A 16603-nucleotide genomic window follows, 5' to 3' on the forward strand; every position below is an offset into this window, starting at 1 on the left:
GATACAAATAAACACCCTCCACTTGTAACATCTGATGTAACAGTAGAAAGTTAATTCAAAGATATGTATAGCTAGAAACCAAAGGTGACTCATCAGTACAGTGTGACACAATATTTCCATTCAGATACTTGTATATATAATGATTAGATTTGGCTGTGGGATAGTGTTTCTTGTAACCCATACATCAGGTTTTTTGTTTTGTTTTTCGTACAGGCTATTAATTTTTAATTTTTTTTAGAATCATAGGGTCACAGCTTTGTGGTATTCTTCATATACAGACTGGCATTTTAATATATTGAGGGTCATTCCGAGTTGTTCGCTCGTTGCCGATTTTCGCTATACTGCGATTAGTCGCTTAATGCGCATGCGCAAGGTTCGCAGTGCGCATGCGCTTAGTTATTTTACACAAAAGTTAGGTATTTTACTCACGGCATAACAAAGCTTTTTCATCGCTGTGCTGATCGTAGTGTGATTGACAGGAAGTGGGTGTTTCTGGGCGGAAACTGGCCGTTTTATGGGAGTGTGCGGAAAAACGTAGGCGTTTGAGTTGTAAAACGCAGGAGTGACTGGAGAAACGGGGGAGTGGTTGGGCTGGGTGTGGGTGTGTTTGGGCTGGGTGTGTTTGTGACGTCAAACCAGGAACGAAAAGGACTGAGCTGGTCGCAATGGCTGAGTAAGTCTGGAGCTACTCAGGAACTGCGGGGTAATCGCTACGAGAAAATTAGCAAAGCTTTCGTTAGCAATTCTGCTTTGCTAAGATACACTCCCAGTAGGCGGCAGCTTAGCGTGTGCAATGCTGCTAAAAGCAGCTAGCGAGCGAACAACTCGGAATCACCCCCATTGTACAATAAATTTAAATTTGCATTTTTATAGTAAAAAGTGGCAATATTGTGTAGGCTATGTAACTTTAAAAAAAATGTGCTGTATGCTATTTACTGTAGTAGTGTATTAGATAAGAATAAGCAATGACATCTCATGCTCTGTCAGTATATGGTATCTTGTACATTGTATAAATTGTTAGTGGCCCTTTCATTTACGGCAATGTGAGATTTAGTGGTTCTGTGATTTAAGACTACCCTGGTATTTACACAAACTGGACCTGATTTCCCTAAACTCCAAACAAACCTCATCTGCTTACCTGTTTCTCCAAGTAAAGACTTGCACTCTCGATACAGCAGGAGCCCATTACTGGGGTGCGCTCTTTATATGTGCATTGATCACTGTTCCACTACACATATAATATCCAGATGCAAACCATATAGCAAAAGGGCACTCACCAGATTTCCATTAGAACACCTTTAATCCAGCAGCATAATGTAGTCCACAGAAGTAGTACTACATAGTACTCTAATCATGATTATCAAAAAGCAATTAGTTCAGGCCGTAACTCTTTGCTCTGCATATATATATATATATATATATACCACGTAGAAACTCCGGCACTCCTGTAATGGCAAAAAATGTCTTGCTCCTGTGCCTTCCACCCGGGGGACTGCCCCAGAATACCAATGCAGAACAAATGAGGCGGCACCTGGAGTTTGATGCAAATAGTGAATAGTGTATTGGCAAAAGAGTTGACGTTCCGGGGACGTGCTCCCCTTCCTCAGGGAGGAAGGGGAGCACGTCCCCGAAACGTCAACTCTTTTGCCAATACACTATTCACTATTTGCATCAGACTCCGAGTGCCGCCTCATTTGTTCTGTATATATATATATATATATATATATAAAATGTGTGTGTGTATTTGCACAAATGATGAGTAAACAGCGACCACTGGTGCCCCACACCATGTAACAAATATGTCACCGGATCAATCTACCGAAGGATTCATATATGAGTTATAGCAGGGATAACTATTTATTAAAAACACTACATAATACATTTAAAAAAAGAAAAAAATACATATCAAAGTGCTGAATGTCACAAGTATCAAAAAGGTTGGTATAAATCCCTTATCTTATACAGTAAGAGCAAGAGGTCAATCAAGGGCAGCCCAAACGCATTTCGTCTAGTGGACTTCACATGAAGAAATTGTTATCCATGCTATAACTCATATAGGGGACGATTTATCACCATCCACATCTGAGTATGCGGATGAGATGTGATAAAAACGATCCAATACGCACTGCAATAATAGACTGCATTGCATGGATGTATCAATTATCGCGTGCAGGGACAGAGCTTGCGTACGTACATACGTACGTACGTATATATATATATACATACATACATACATACATACATACATACACACACACACACATATAGTACATGATATACATACACTCCCCTTATTTTGTTAGTTTTCAAACACATTCAGCAAATGTAATACAGACATTATCCAGACAAGAGTCAGGTTACAAACACTTGATTACTTACGATACAGTGTTCATTTCAGACTTTAAAAAAAACTTTGTATGACTAAATTTGAGTTCATATATATCATTTTTTACCCGTACAAATAGCTCAGATGTAAGAATAAAAGTTCACATTAGTCTCCCCATGCAAAATTGTAAGCTGTAGTGCAAACCCAAAAAGCAACACTTAGAGCCAAAGGTATCACATACATTAACATAGTAATAACAGCCATGCAGGCCTGGGCACAACTTCGGCAGGTGGCATATAAATTTATGCCCTTCACATTACTGGTATAGACCATCTGTATTTCTGAAACTGTTATAGAACTATGTGCTCCACTTGGTTCCATGACAGCTGAATACACACTGGCTGCCTAAGCCTGGCCTACAATGTAGTTAATCACTTGTATTAGTGTGGTGTAGATGGTAAAACACAAGCATTAGATCTACAATACAGGGTAGACTGTCAATTACAGTTATACAGAAGAAATGCCGTTCTTTAACATTAGTTCTGGAATTTATGTATAAACACTCTGTGGACAAAGCTTCCAAATATCAATTATTTCTTGTCAATCAAACATGAATGGAACTTAACTGGTGTTTCATTTTCTCCTCTAGATGTTTTTAATTAACATGCTTAATTTACTGAAATGCATTGCTTTATCCTTGCTTCCTTCTGGAAGTTGATCTCTGCATATAACTGTAAAAACCGTATAAAGTACAGCAGAGCTTTGTTGTAAACATAGGTAAAAAAGAGGGGTGGGGGCTGATGATATAAATGCATTGCTGAAGTGTCAGCAGATAGACAGGAAGATAAAGCAATGTGCTCAGTAAAAGATGGTGAAGGACATGTAAAAACAGTCAGGCTTTTTTTTTATATAGTAAATTATAAATAAAGCATATGCAGAAACCATAGTAAACAGGCAATTAACAAGTCTTCATAAAAATAAGTGTCCTAAACTAAGAGATAAGGTATAACAAACACATAATATTGAAATATATGGTTTATATATATATATATATATATATATATATATGTAAACACTTAGGATAACCGACTGTTGTCTAGATAATGCAACTTCACTTTAGTACCTTAAACATTTAGCCAGACTTTTTGGCACTAGGGAAACATGCAAACCTTTAGTTACATCTATATTTTTATGTTGCTAATGAATTATACACCAATATAGGTCAGTGCTGCATATACAGGATCCTCCAGCTGCTGCTGTGTTATCCCAGACTGGAGCTCCGGACACTCCACTAACAATACCAACTTAAGTGGAATCAGCCAGGGAAAAGCAAGGAACATCATTCCCCAGGTCGCGCAGAGAGTTTGAGAAGGGAGTATATATAGCAAGTCATCTGTTTTTGGATTGTCTTTTTAGAAACAAAAATATGGAACAAGAAATAAAAACTGCAGGCGAAGATATAACTATATGCAGGCACAATGTATAGAGCCAATGCTTTACATCCTGGCTTTACAACAGTGCAACGTAGTGATACCATTTAGGTTCCAGCTTAGTGCTTCATTGCTTAGCATTGTAGCAGGTCCCTTAGGCATGGATGGGTTAATACATTCCGTTTAAGCTCCTTTCTCTCCAGAAAATACCTTTATGGCACACAGTGAGTGAAATCCTCTCCCCCACTGACCCTCCATGTACCCCAGAAGTAATCAGGCTGGGGTTGGCCTGAATGCACATTCAACTGGGGGTGGGTTAACCAAAAGTGTTTTAGAGGATCATGTCCAAAGGTTTGAGGATGTGGAAGTCATACTGTTCTCCCTATACATCTGGGAGTGGGGATTTCAGTGAATGACAGGACAGCAGGGCGCTAACAAGGAATCAGTAGTGTATCTTGTGAACCAAAGTTGCCAGAGGGAATTTCCAGTGCAGTGGGAGACAAAAGGCAGTGCTAATGCAGTGAGGGTGTCAGAAGGCAGTGTTGGTGCAGTGCTGTCAGTATTATTGGTGCAATGCATGAGACAGCAGCGTTCGTACAATACCTGTGATGGCAGTGTTGAGATGGCAGTGCTAGTGCATGAGATGGTAGTGTTGGTGCAGTGCATGAGAAATGGCAGTGTTGGTGCAGTGCATGAGATGGCAGTGTTGGTGCAGTGCATGAGATGGCAGTGTTGGTGCAGTGCATGAGATGGCAGTGTTGGTGCAGTGCATGAGATGGCAGTGTTGGTGCAGTGCATGCAATGGCAGTGTTGACGCAGTGCATGCGATGGCAGTGTTGATGCAGTGCATGCGATGGCAGTGTTGGTGCAGTCCATGAGACAGCAGTTGTGGTGTAGTGCATGAGATGGCAGTGCTGGTGCAGTGCATGAGATGGCAGTGTTGAAGTGAAATGAATGCATTATCATGGTTTATTCAGTCAGATTGCTTGAGGGTCAGGTCCATATGGAATTGATAAGGAGAACTAGTCATTGGTCAGATAATTGGCATTAAGAGGTAACGCCTTTTCACCATACATTACAATGTTAACAGATTTGTTTGAGTTCGCTTCTTTACATTAAAACCTTCATTTAAAATAATGTAATTTTTTCAAGAGAAAATATGCCACCCGAACACCTGTTATTAAAGTATTTAAATTCATCCTAAAATACTTTACCACACTGATAGTGAATATTATTATTACCCCATAGATCTGCCATTGGGATGACATCAATTTTTGAGGAAGAGGACAGCGAGTGTATCCTATGGCAGTATCAATGCAGAACTATGGGCAGAGGGCAGTGTTAGTTCTGGAACAAGTGCTGCTGTTAGACTCCAATGTACAAATAGAGGAAATAGAAGGCCTTTCTGAGGGTGTGATAGAGCTGTGGTAACGTACCGTAAGGGTCATACATTACCGTGTCATGATTCCTGTAATGATGGTCACAAGAAAAGAAGGTATAAGGAAATATGTAAGTTGTGTATTTATAAAGGTGTTCTGGAAGGAGTCTAGTGTAGTTGGAGGAAGGCGTACACGGCATATGTGATGTATGCCAGAGTTTGATGGCCTAACTACTTAATTCCAGGCTTTGTTTCAGACGGATGTTTTCCCCATTAGCGAATACAAACATCTCTCCCCCAGCTGTCCATCTGAACCCTGTTCCTGCCTTCACCTTCATGCCAATACTGCTCTCTCCCCTTTACTTGAGGTCTTGGGGATTCCCTCCTCCTCCTTTGCTGCAGGTTTTCCTGATCTGGGCCCATTTCTTCCCAGGACCCCTGTCGCTGAAGACGCCCATGCTCGCCACCTTGAAAGGAGCCACCGTGGCCTTTGGGCTCTGGGTCCTCATAAGGGTCAGTTTCTATGTCCATGCAGGAGTCTCCTGGTTCTGTGTATGCGGAGTCTCGGCTGCCTTGTGTCTCCGACTCCAGTGTGTCATGTCGGGATAGGATTCGGGAGCCCATCTGACTTCTGCGCAGCTGCCCCTCGTACACACCTGACCGCTCATTTCCTTCCGATCTCAACTCCCCATGAACCAAGTATGGATCCTGGTTAGTAATACAAACAAAGTATACAAAGACAGAAACACAAGCGTTATTTTCATGCACACACACACACAAAGCACGTTAGTGAGGTTATAACTATTAATTACATGTACTGTAGTAGGAACAAACATTTGTTATTTGTGATGTAATAAAAAAAACTCTAATGTAACAAGTTATGGAGCAAACATGGGTGAATCTGAAAGGGCCAGGTTAGTGCATTGTTCATTAGAGATAAACATGCCATGAAGAAAGCAGTGTATCTGAATTGATTCCTAACCAGTCACATAGCAGTATCTGAGCTGTTCTCTAACTAGTCACACAGCAGTGTATCAAACTAACCAGTGTCCCAGCAGCAGGGGCGGATTGGCCATGTGGCTCACCAGGAAGACTCCTGGTAGGCCAATGTGTTCGTGGAGTCTGTTTTGTGTGTTGTCATGTGCCCCCCACACACACATTACAGACAGCTCACCGCACTCATTACACTGCATTGTCCCCATTTATTCTGTTATTCCATCTCTGCAATACAGCAACTCTGCCATCCAGTGATGCTGCCATGGCTACATGGTATGTTATACCTCTTGTGCTGCCCATGTCGGGCCACATCTAATAACTTTTAGTTCACCCTTATGCTGGCTATACACGAGGACGATATTGCGTACGAATGTACAATTTTGATGCATCGTTCGAAGCATTGTGTGCACATCGTACATGTTTTGGGTATGATTAATTTACAACGTGATGCATGGCCCCGCGGGTCGAATGTTGTATCAAATGACCATACGTGCAGCCCATATTATCCATCGTAATCGTATGCACATCAGCCCTCATTCCGAGTTGTTCGCTCGTTCTTTTCCTTCGCATCGGTGCGATTTTCCGCTAACTGCGCATGCGCAATGTTCGCACTGCGGCTGCGCCAAGTAAATTTGCTAAGAAGTTTGGTATTTTACTCACGGCATTACGAGGTTTTTTCTTCGTTCTGGTGATCGTAGTGTGATTGACAGGAAGTGGGTGTTTCTGGGCGGAAACTGGACGTTTTTTGGGAGTGTGTTAAAAAACGCTGCCGTTTCTCGGAAAAACGCGGGAGTGGCTGGAGAAACTGGGGAGTGTCTGGGCGAAGCACTGAACTGATCGCACTGGAAGAGTAAGTCTGGAGCTACTCAGAAACTGCAAAGAAAAATCTTTTCGCAATATTGCGAATACTTCGTTCGCAATTCTGCTAAGCTAAGATTCACTCCCAGAGGGCGGCGGCTTAGCGTGTGCACTGCTACGAAAAGCGGCTAGCTAGCGAACAACTCGGAATGAGGGCCATCGTACCTTCTTTTATACACATACAATGCATCGTTTGATCAGCGTAATTTTGAGTGCCATTTTTTTCAAGGTGATCACATGCTTTTTGTGAGGCACACAATCGCTCAATAGATTGTATGCTTCATTGTATGCACATCGTGTGCCCAAAAAACAAATAGTGTGTCCAGAGCTCACAGGGGAATTGAATGGAAAACGTGACAGGTACCGGATCAGATGCTGGTTGTCCTAGTGTATGGCCAGCGTTAATCTGCAGTAAAATACGGAAGGCCGCATTTGCGTACAATCAGGCCCTATGAGGAGGGAACCCGCCCCTCTCAACAGACCGCACCCCCTAATCAGGCCGCACCCCCATTAGGATCCCAATCCGCCCCTGCCCAGCAGTGTAGCTGTGCTGACTCCTAATTAGTATTGCAACTAAGCAACTTCCTAGTCAGCAGCACATTAATATGTTTTAACTAATTCCTGGCAAGTAACATGCATTGTATATTTCATGTATGCCCGTGGAATGAATACTATGTAGTTATATAGAGAAATATTATGTACATTAGACAAGATGGGTACAACAACATATTATCATAAGAGATCACAACAGATTGAGAGAGACAGTGTAAGGATGAACAAGATAAGATCTCTTATTTAATTAGAGACACTAAATAAAATATACTAAAGAATTATTTGTATTGAAATGCAGCTTCACAACAAACACTCGACTAACTCCAATAAAATATTACATGGACATTTATACCGTAAGATAAATACATTTCTGTTTATTATAATCTGCTTTAGACCCCACTTTATATTGCTTAGTAAATGGAAAAAAAAAGAATGAGCCTAAAATATAAGAGACATTATAAGAATCAGTAACATTAACAAATATATATGTAAAAGTTTAATGACTTTGGCCCTCATTCCGAGTTGTTCGCTCGCTAGCTGCAGTGCAAACGCTAAGCCGCCGCCCTCTGGGAGTGTATCTTAGCTTAGCAGAAGTGCGACCGAAAGGTTAGCAGAACAGTGCTGAAATTTTTTAAAGCAGTTTCTGAGCAGCTCCAGACCTACTCCGTCCTTGCGATCACTTCAGTCTGTTTAGTTCCTGCTTTGACGTCACAAACACGCCCTGCGTACGGACAGTCACTCCCCCGTTTCCCCAGGCACGCCTGCGTTTTTACCTGACACGCCTGCGTTTTTTAGCACACTCCCGGAAAACAGTCAGTTACCTCCCAGAAGCACCCACTTCCTGTCAATCACTCACCGATCAGCAGAGCGACTGAAAAGCGTCGCTAGACCTTGTGTGAAACTGCATAGTTTTTTGTGTAAGTACGTCGCGCGTGCGCACTGCGGCCCGTACGCATGCGCAGAAATGCCGATTTTTTGCCTGATCGCTGCGCTGCGAACAACGGCAGCTAGCGATCAACTCGGAATGACCCCCTTTGTCAGAAGTAAAAATATTAGATAGTAAGTTTTTCTGCGGATCTCATAATGATTCCTGTAACCAGCTAATACCCCTTTCATACAGCACAAATAACCCGGGTTGGCGTACGGTGTGAAAGGGGCATAGCCGAAATCGCGGGTCGCCTGACCCGGCAATTCAACCCAGGAATAAAGCAGTGGTTGAATACCGGGTGGTTGAATACTGGGTCAGCGGCTGCGTAAACGGGCTCCCGGACGCTGCGTCCGGAGACCCGTTTACTACAGCAGGGAGAGGCGGCACGAAGATGATCTAATTTTGCAGCGTCGCCTCCATCTCCGCTCCCGCCGCCGGCTCCGCCCCCCACGCTACTATGGCAACCCGCCCGGCATATTGCCGGGTCGGGGAAGCCTGCAGCAGCTGCCAATGCCGGATCCCACCTGGCAAGGACCCGTTTCCAATTCCCGGGTGGGATCCGGCATTGGCAGTGTGAAAGGGGTATAAGTTAACCGAGTGCAAGCTGCCTTTACTTTCAATACATTGTCATATTAATTAATTTGTACTGTCTATAATCAATGATATCAATTTCATGAAGGGTTCTGCACAACAGTCAGGCTTCACCTGAGCCCTTCCTCAGTGCACTGAAGGCTGGGCAGCACCGTGACAACTAGCACCGCTGTGTGGCTGAGGGAGATAACTACATTTCCGCTAAGTAGGCACATTTACTGCAATTCTTGTTTGTAAGCAAAGCAAAAAAAGCAAGCAACTTGTCGAAACCATGCTGCACTGCAGCGGGGAGAAGTAACGTGAAGAGAGTTAGATTAGGATGGGGTGTGTTCAAACTGAAATCTAAATTGCAGTGTAAAAATAAAGCTGGGCAGTAGTTGTGGGCATGGGTGTAGGGAGGATGGCAGTGTGAATGCGGCATCTGCCACCCGTCCACAGCTCACAGCTGTCTACTCACTGACTGAGCCACGTAAGCTTCCTCCCTCTGAGCTCCCAAGTCGCGCGTGTGATGTTATGACATCACATCCATGTGCATATAACGTCAGTAGGCCACTGATATATAATCAACAGGTCACTGATGGGTGCAATAATAAAACCGATACAATCAGTGAAGGGGGGGGGGGGTGAGGAGTCACTGCCACTATGGAGGGGCTGTGGCTGAGGAAGGTAACGTGGCCTGAGGATGGTGATGGGGCTGTGGCTGAGGAAGGTGATGGGGCTGAGGATGGTGATGGGGCTGAGGAAGGTGATGGGGCTGAGTATGGTGATGGGGCTGAGGAAGGTGATGGGGCTGAGGATGGTGATGGGACTGAGGATGGTGATGGGGCTGAGGATGGTGATGGGGCTGAGGATAATGATGGGGCTGAGGATGGTGATGGGGCTGAGGATAATGATGGGGCTGAGGATGGTGATGGGGCTGAGGATGGTGATAGGGGCTGTGGCTGGGGATGGTGATGCTGGATTGAGAATGGTGATGAGGGGCTGAGGACAGTGTTGAGGGGCTGAGGGAGGTGATTAGATACTGAGGTGATGAAGGCTGAAGATGATGAGGAAGGTGGTGGGACCAAGTTCCAACTCACTGGCCTGGTCTGGACTCTCTGAAGGAAGTCACACACTGATCTGGCCTTTCTGGAGCAACTTTAAGCTGGTCTCCTGCAATTGGCTCTGAAGCTGTGACAGCCCAGCACATGAGGACAGTCTTCTGTAGGGGTAGGGGAATCAACGTTTGTTTAAAAAAAAAATTCTGGCTGTGGGGGCACTGAATCAATGTGTTTTGTTTTTTTTCTCCCTGTGGGAGCAATCTCATTTTTTTGTGTAGGCCAATGTGTGTGTATTTTCCCTGTGGGAACCAATGTGTGTGATTTTATTTTTCCTTGTCGGGGACAGTGTGTGTTTTTCCCCCTGTGGGAGACCTTATGGGGTATATCTACTAAGGTGTGAGTTTTTTAGAAGTGGAAATGTTGCCCATGGCAACAGATTAATGGTATGTGGGCAACATCTCCACTTCTAAAACACTCGCACTTTAATAAATATACCACAAACTTTGTTTTTCCCCCCCTGTGGGGACCAATTCTTATATATGTGTTGGTGTGCGTGTGGGGGGGAGGGCAGCATGACTTCAGCCTGCTCCGGGGTGCCATAGCTCTACGATACCTCTGGTTATGGACTACATGCAAAAGCAGCCAGTATTTACCCTTCACAGAAAAAATATATCCCACTCAAATCTAAATCTCTCTGCACATGTTATATCAGCCCGGTCTGCAGTGCATCATGGTTTTGCCCAGTTGCTTACTTTTTTCTTTACTTACAAACATAAATCAAGCCCTAAATTTGGTGTCTGCCCTTCCATTACCTGAATCCAGTACTGCACTGCATTGTGAGCTCACGTGGCCCATCTAATCATCTCCAGTAGAGTTGAATACATGATTGGACAGTTTGAGCCCTTCTATACCATGAGCTCACAGGACGATGCACCAGGCTTCAGTTAACTTAGGGGAAATTCTGGTTTAGGAATCCCACATAATTCAACACTAGGGGGTTGAGAAAAACAGGTATGGCACAAAACTAAGCAACTATTTTAATGCAGATTCACACAAGCCCACCACTTATGTGCAAACTGAAAATTTTGTGATCCATAAAAGGAGTACAAAATCTTGAGCATTTTATCTTTAACAAGCTGGTAAAGAATGAACGAAGTTGTAAACTAGAAAGAGGGGTGTGCCAATGGCTGCCTGACAATGGTCTCTCAGCTCTGCCTGACATGAAATCTCAGCTTTATGTCTCAGCATATTGCATACCTCCCAACATGACCCTCTCCAGGAGGGACACAATGCTCTGCTCCTGAGCTTTTCTCTTAATTTATGATTGCCATCACCTATGCTGAAACACCTTTCTTACTCATTAACGTGTTCAACACAGGTGATGGCAATCACAAATTAAGAGAAAAGTCCAGGAGCAGATAACTTTGTCCCTCCTGGAGAGTTTCATGTTGGGAGGTATGATATTGGGTCACGAGTGGATTGAAGACACAGTTAATCTTATGTGTCCCATTCATCTTCTTTCAAATCTTATGCTTCTTGATTGCTGTCTAACATAACAATCAAGACTGGTGTCAACAGAAGCCAAACCCCTTTAATCAACCTAAGGCACATCATGTTAATTTGCAGAATAAAGCACCTGTTCATTTTACAAGTATAATTAAAGCATCAGGTTAACTTTGAATCGTTAACATGTTAAAGACAGTGCCAAGATTAAAATACATCTCAAATTATCAAAGAAAAAGAACAATATAATTTATCAAGTACAGTAAAAGCTGTAACATGTAGATGTTACTACTAAAATGTAACAGTAGTAGTCAGGGTTTAAATATCAATGCAAGGGTAAGCAGTGACTGTAGAAAAGAGACAGCAGGGGAGTAGAAGGCACTACAGATTTATAATTGGCTTATCAGAGGGGACATGATAAGGGTTTAAGGCATGAAGTCATCTGCATAAGGAAATAGATGTTATCAGTCGTCGTCTGTGTACATGATTCCACTAACTGGGCGATACTCTATGTGTAAAGTAATATTTGGCAAGTATATTCTCCATACTAATGTACTACTAACATTACAGTGGGATTTCAACCCAAAAAATAAATGTAGATTTAATTAGTTCTAGAAAAATCTGCATAATAAAAACACATCTTTGGTGGAGCTTTGCTAATTGACTTGCATAGGTGCGCCGAGATTTGCGCTAAAATGCATTTGGGAAGTAGCAGTAGCTTATAGCAGCAGAGTAAGTACGCGCCTCACAAAGTAAGAAGTAGGCACACCGATGCATCTAGTTTTTGCAGAGATTGCAAATGTAATATTTGGGTGGAGTGGGCACATTTTTAGGGTCATTCATATGCTATGTGGAGGAGTATAAAGCTCTTTTCACTGTACAAATACACTTGATTCTTGTACCAGCTCTGAGCTGTTGGAGATCGGGTGGTGTCCTATACTTCTAGTGGGGCACATCTTGCAGCTTCCATTTGCATTTCAGTAGAGAAGCTTACTTTTGCCTTGCCAAATATAAAAAAAAAGCTTCTGCAACACAATATTGCCACGTGTACTCAGACTGAGCCATAAGTGAAGCCAAACTGAGCAGCACTTTAAAAGAGAAAAAAAAAAAAAATTGTTGCTGCATCCAATTTTTCCACCTCAGCGTAAATTTAGGCACATTTTTTTTCATTTTCAGTGCTATAACCAGAGAGCAAGGATGGGTCATCTAAGGCACGCTAGCGCAAATTTGTTGTGCTTTGCACATTCTATGCATTTCATAAATGAGGCCCTGTACTTTAAATACCCACCATTGCCATTTTCTGGGTTTCATCAGCTACATCAATATAAAATGGGGTGTACAAAGTGCCTATTTTCCTCACCTGTGATCTTGCCCAAAGACAGGTTTAAATGAATTATCTTTGTGGTCTCAGCTGATATAAGTTATATTTTTGACAGCATTGCTATCAATGTGTTCTGTAAACAGTCTTCCTATTTAATTACAGCACTTTACAAGTGACAAGCTAACTGGATGAAAGCTAATAATGCATTGCTTGTTTTTGGATGTAGTCCCCTCTAATATAAGGGTTGTTGCCCCTTTTTAAATTAGGTATCTAGGTCAGGGCAGTTTGTGCTGGTCTCCATTAGATGAGACATCTGTAGGTCTCTGTTCCCCAAAGCTACACAGTGTGTTCATCCATCTTGGGAGATGACCCTCCTTCCCCACGACCCCCCCATAAGCCCAGGTTCTGTTTGAGTGAGGTGAGCACTTGCACCTGGAGGTTGGAGACAGGTGCAGGGCTGGAAGCCAGGGCTGCTGTGGCAAGAGTGCGATTGAGCAGTGGATTGGGTGGGTTAATGCTTGGTGGGTGAGTGGCCTTCCAGTAGGCTTCTAAATATTCTGCCAGGTGCTCACAGGCATCTTCCAGCTGGTTCTCATCCAGGATGATGTCAAACATTTCCTGTGGGCAGAAGAAAGATGAATACAATTACTGCATAGCATTCATCCAACCAACCAATCGTATTTGGTCCTGAAAATGATGTGCTCAATAAACTGTCAATGTTATGCTTTTGTCATTGAGACTGCCATGCATAACAGCACCAGCTCCTGTTCATATCCTGTGGACATTCAGTTTTAACTATTCTAGACATTTATTATCAGAATAAAAAGGAAACAAGTCATTCATGTAAATGGAGCAGATTGTGTTTGTTTATTGAGCAGGATGTGAACTTGTCACAGTAGTAGAGCATTACTCTGTGTTCTATTAAGTATGACTGCCAGGAACGCCGACACTCACTGGAGGGCACTGAGCCAGTTTATCTGCTGCCACCATCTGTACATTTAAATGTTTCGCTTGTGACTTCCCTCTGGATTTGATCAGCCTATGTAATACCTGGGGAGGAAAAGAGAAGAGAGTTTACACAGTCAGATGAAATAAACTGCATTTTTAAAGAGAAACAGTAGGGGGCAGAGTAGACAACATTAGAAAAATAAATAAATAGGTAGGACTAATACTTATATAAGCCAAAGCAAACATTGTTATTAGTGCCATGTACACTACTAAGGCACACATGTACAGGCGATGGAGAGCAGTTACAAGTGTACTGTTTTGTGTTGCCCAGAAAGAGAACACATCAGGAATTGATCTCAATCCACGCTGTCAGTACTCATGGTACTAAGTCCAACCGCTGACAGTGGGCTACAAGCATCAGGCTACATCTTTGCTTTCAGGGCTAAATAGACTAAACTAAGTACAGTAGGTGGCTCCACAACTGCCCAGGAGAACTAACCATAAAATACAGTTACATAACTCGTTATTAAACTATGAAGCACAATGACTTTGTTGTGGGGGTAGACTGCCGCACGGCAGCTGCCTCAGTGTGGGCCCAAGTCCCTCTTACACTCACTTTTGGAGAGGTGATCTTAATGTAGACGATAATTGGTGCCAGTGAAGTCTTCGCAAGTTGAGCTGGGTGGTTAATGGTATCAGCATCAAGAGCAACCAGTTGAAGTGTCCGTGCCAATTCAAAGATACGCTCGATCTCACTTTGTACTTCCGCTGTACCAGATAATTAGGTAGATAATAAAAAAGATTCATGAATTAGAAAACAGCATTAAATTGCATTTAAAGTTTTGCAATTAGAAAATAGTTTCAAGCTGCACAATCACAATGTGATACAATCATATGAATATGTATCTCTACTGACTAAATGTAATATCCTCCGAGTGAGGTGCGGGAATTTTGTGCGGGTCTGCTCGTTTTTTGAAGCAGCAATCATTTACAAGGTAAAATTAGGTTGGCTTTGCCTTATAAATGTTTGCTGCTTTAAAAAAAATGCGCAGACTCGCACAAAATTCCTGCACCTCTGTAACTCAGAGGATATTACATTTAGCCGCATGTCTGTGGCACACAAATAATATAATATAATGCAATATAAACCAAGACATTATCCACTAATGTGACTATTGAAAGTGATCCCCATTACTTGAAAATATTATTTTTTGCAATTTGTTCCCACATACAGTCAAAAGCTAAAGTATTCACACAAAGCCACACAATACTATCTTACTAATATATATATATATATATATATATATATATATATATATATGGAGAAAGATTGGCGGCACTCTCGGGGCTTTGTAAGCATAGAAAATATGAAGGCAATTACAGCCTGTCATCAACGTTTCAGTTTTATTATAAAAACTTTCGTCAGGACATCCTGACGAAAGTTTTTATAATAAAACTGAAACGTTGATGACAGGCTGTAATTGCCTTCATATTCTCTATGCTTACAAAGCCCTGAGAGTGCCGCCAATCTTTCTCCATATCTAATTCCACTTTGAGTGGTAAGGAGGGCACCAAGGCCAGTACTACACTGCAGACTGAGTGCCGGCCACTGCAGCATATATATATATATATATATATATATATATATATATATGTGTTCAATAGGGATAAAGTCTCTGCGCCTTCAGTGCTTTGGTGTGAAAACTTCCATCTGTGTATAACCAATAATATATGCGTACCAGAAATATGATCAAGTTGTGCCTGTAGTGGTATATTTAATTGGTCGTCTTCCCTTGTCCTCTTACTCCATGTATAAACACCCTCAGCGAGGTGTTAAGACACAATTTACATAGGCAGAGAGGGAAGATTTGTGTCAGCAAAATGCTCTTAATATTATAAAATGACTTGTGCCTTATTTGTGCCAATATATAAAATATTTTTTAGATAAAGTGCTCTGTGCCTATAGTGTTTCAATAAACCACTATATTATATGTGATTTCTAATATAAATAATCAGAATCACACCCAAGTGGCTAAAAATAAAACAAAAAGGAAGGTAATAACTCACTCCTTTTAGGAATGCTGCTCCTATGAGGTGATCCTTGACAAAGTATAATACCTCTAAAAAGAAAGTTTTTTTCGGTAAATCCTTTTCTCTTAGTCCGTAGAGGATGCTGGGGATGCTTCAAGAACCATGGGGTATAGACTGGCTATACCTCATAAGAGCAGCATTCCTAAAAGGAGTGAGTTATTACCTTCCTTTTTGTTTTATTTTTAGCCACTTGGGTGTGATTCTGATTATTTATATTAGAAATCACATATAATATAGTGGTTTATTGAAACACTATAGGCACAGAGCACTTTATATAAAAAATATTTTATATATTGGCACAAATAAGGCACAAGTCACTTTATAATATTAAAAGCATTTTGCTGACACAAATCTTCCCTCTCTGCCTATGTAAATTGGTCCTTAACACCTCGCTGAGGGTGTTTATACATGGAGTAAGAGGACAAGGGAAGACGACCAATTAAAGATACCACTACAGGTACAACTTGATCATATTTCTGGTACGCATATATTATTGGTTATACACAGATGGAAGTTTTCACACCAAAGCACTGAAAGCGCAGAGACTTTATCCCTATTGAACATTTGTATTTATGACTCAGCGAAATATGAGTCAATAAGAAAGTCTATACTGCAGCCCCTACACTTGGGAGTGCTGTTTG

The 16603-nt window shown here is 42.0% G+C and overlaps 1 protein-coding gene across 6 annotated transcripts in view; it reads right to left on the bottom strand.

The window, feature by feature from the left end:
• Positions 1-1664: 1664 nt before the first annotated feature.
• The window catches only part of CACNB1 (calcium voltage-gated channel auxiliary subunit beta 1), a 156440-nt gene continuing 141501 nt past the window's right edge, over positions 1665-16603 (bottom strand). For 4 of the 6 annotated variants that reach the window (XM_063959714.1, XM_063959712.1, XM_063959713.1 and 1 more), the window contains 4 exons: positions 14488-14639; positions 13878-13973; positions 13356-13541; positions 1665-5842 (listed from right to left, as the gene is read on the bottom strand). In XM_063959714.1, coding sequence (XP_063815784.1) covers positions 5408-5842; positions 13356-13541; positions 13878-13973; positions 14488-14639 — 869 coding nt within the window. In that variant the 3' untranslated portion in view covers positions 1665-5407. Of the gene's footprint in view, positions 5843-12554; positions 13542-13877; positions 13974-14487; positions 14640-16603 lie in introns of those variants that run through there. The other 2 variants (XM_063959717.1, XM_063959716.1) reach the window with 1 other exon arrangement.

Source organism: Pseudophryne corroboree, chromosome 3 (genome assembly GCF_028390025.1).
Source record: "Pseudophryne corroboree isolate aPseCor3 chromosome 3, aPseCor3.hap2, whole genome shotgun sequence".
Classification (NCBI taxonomy): domain Eukaryota; kingdom Metazoa; phylum Chordata; class Amphibia; order Anura; family Myobatrachidae; genus Pseudophryne; species Pseudophryne corroboree.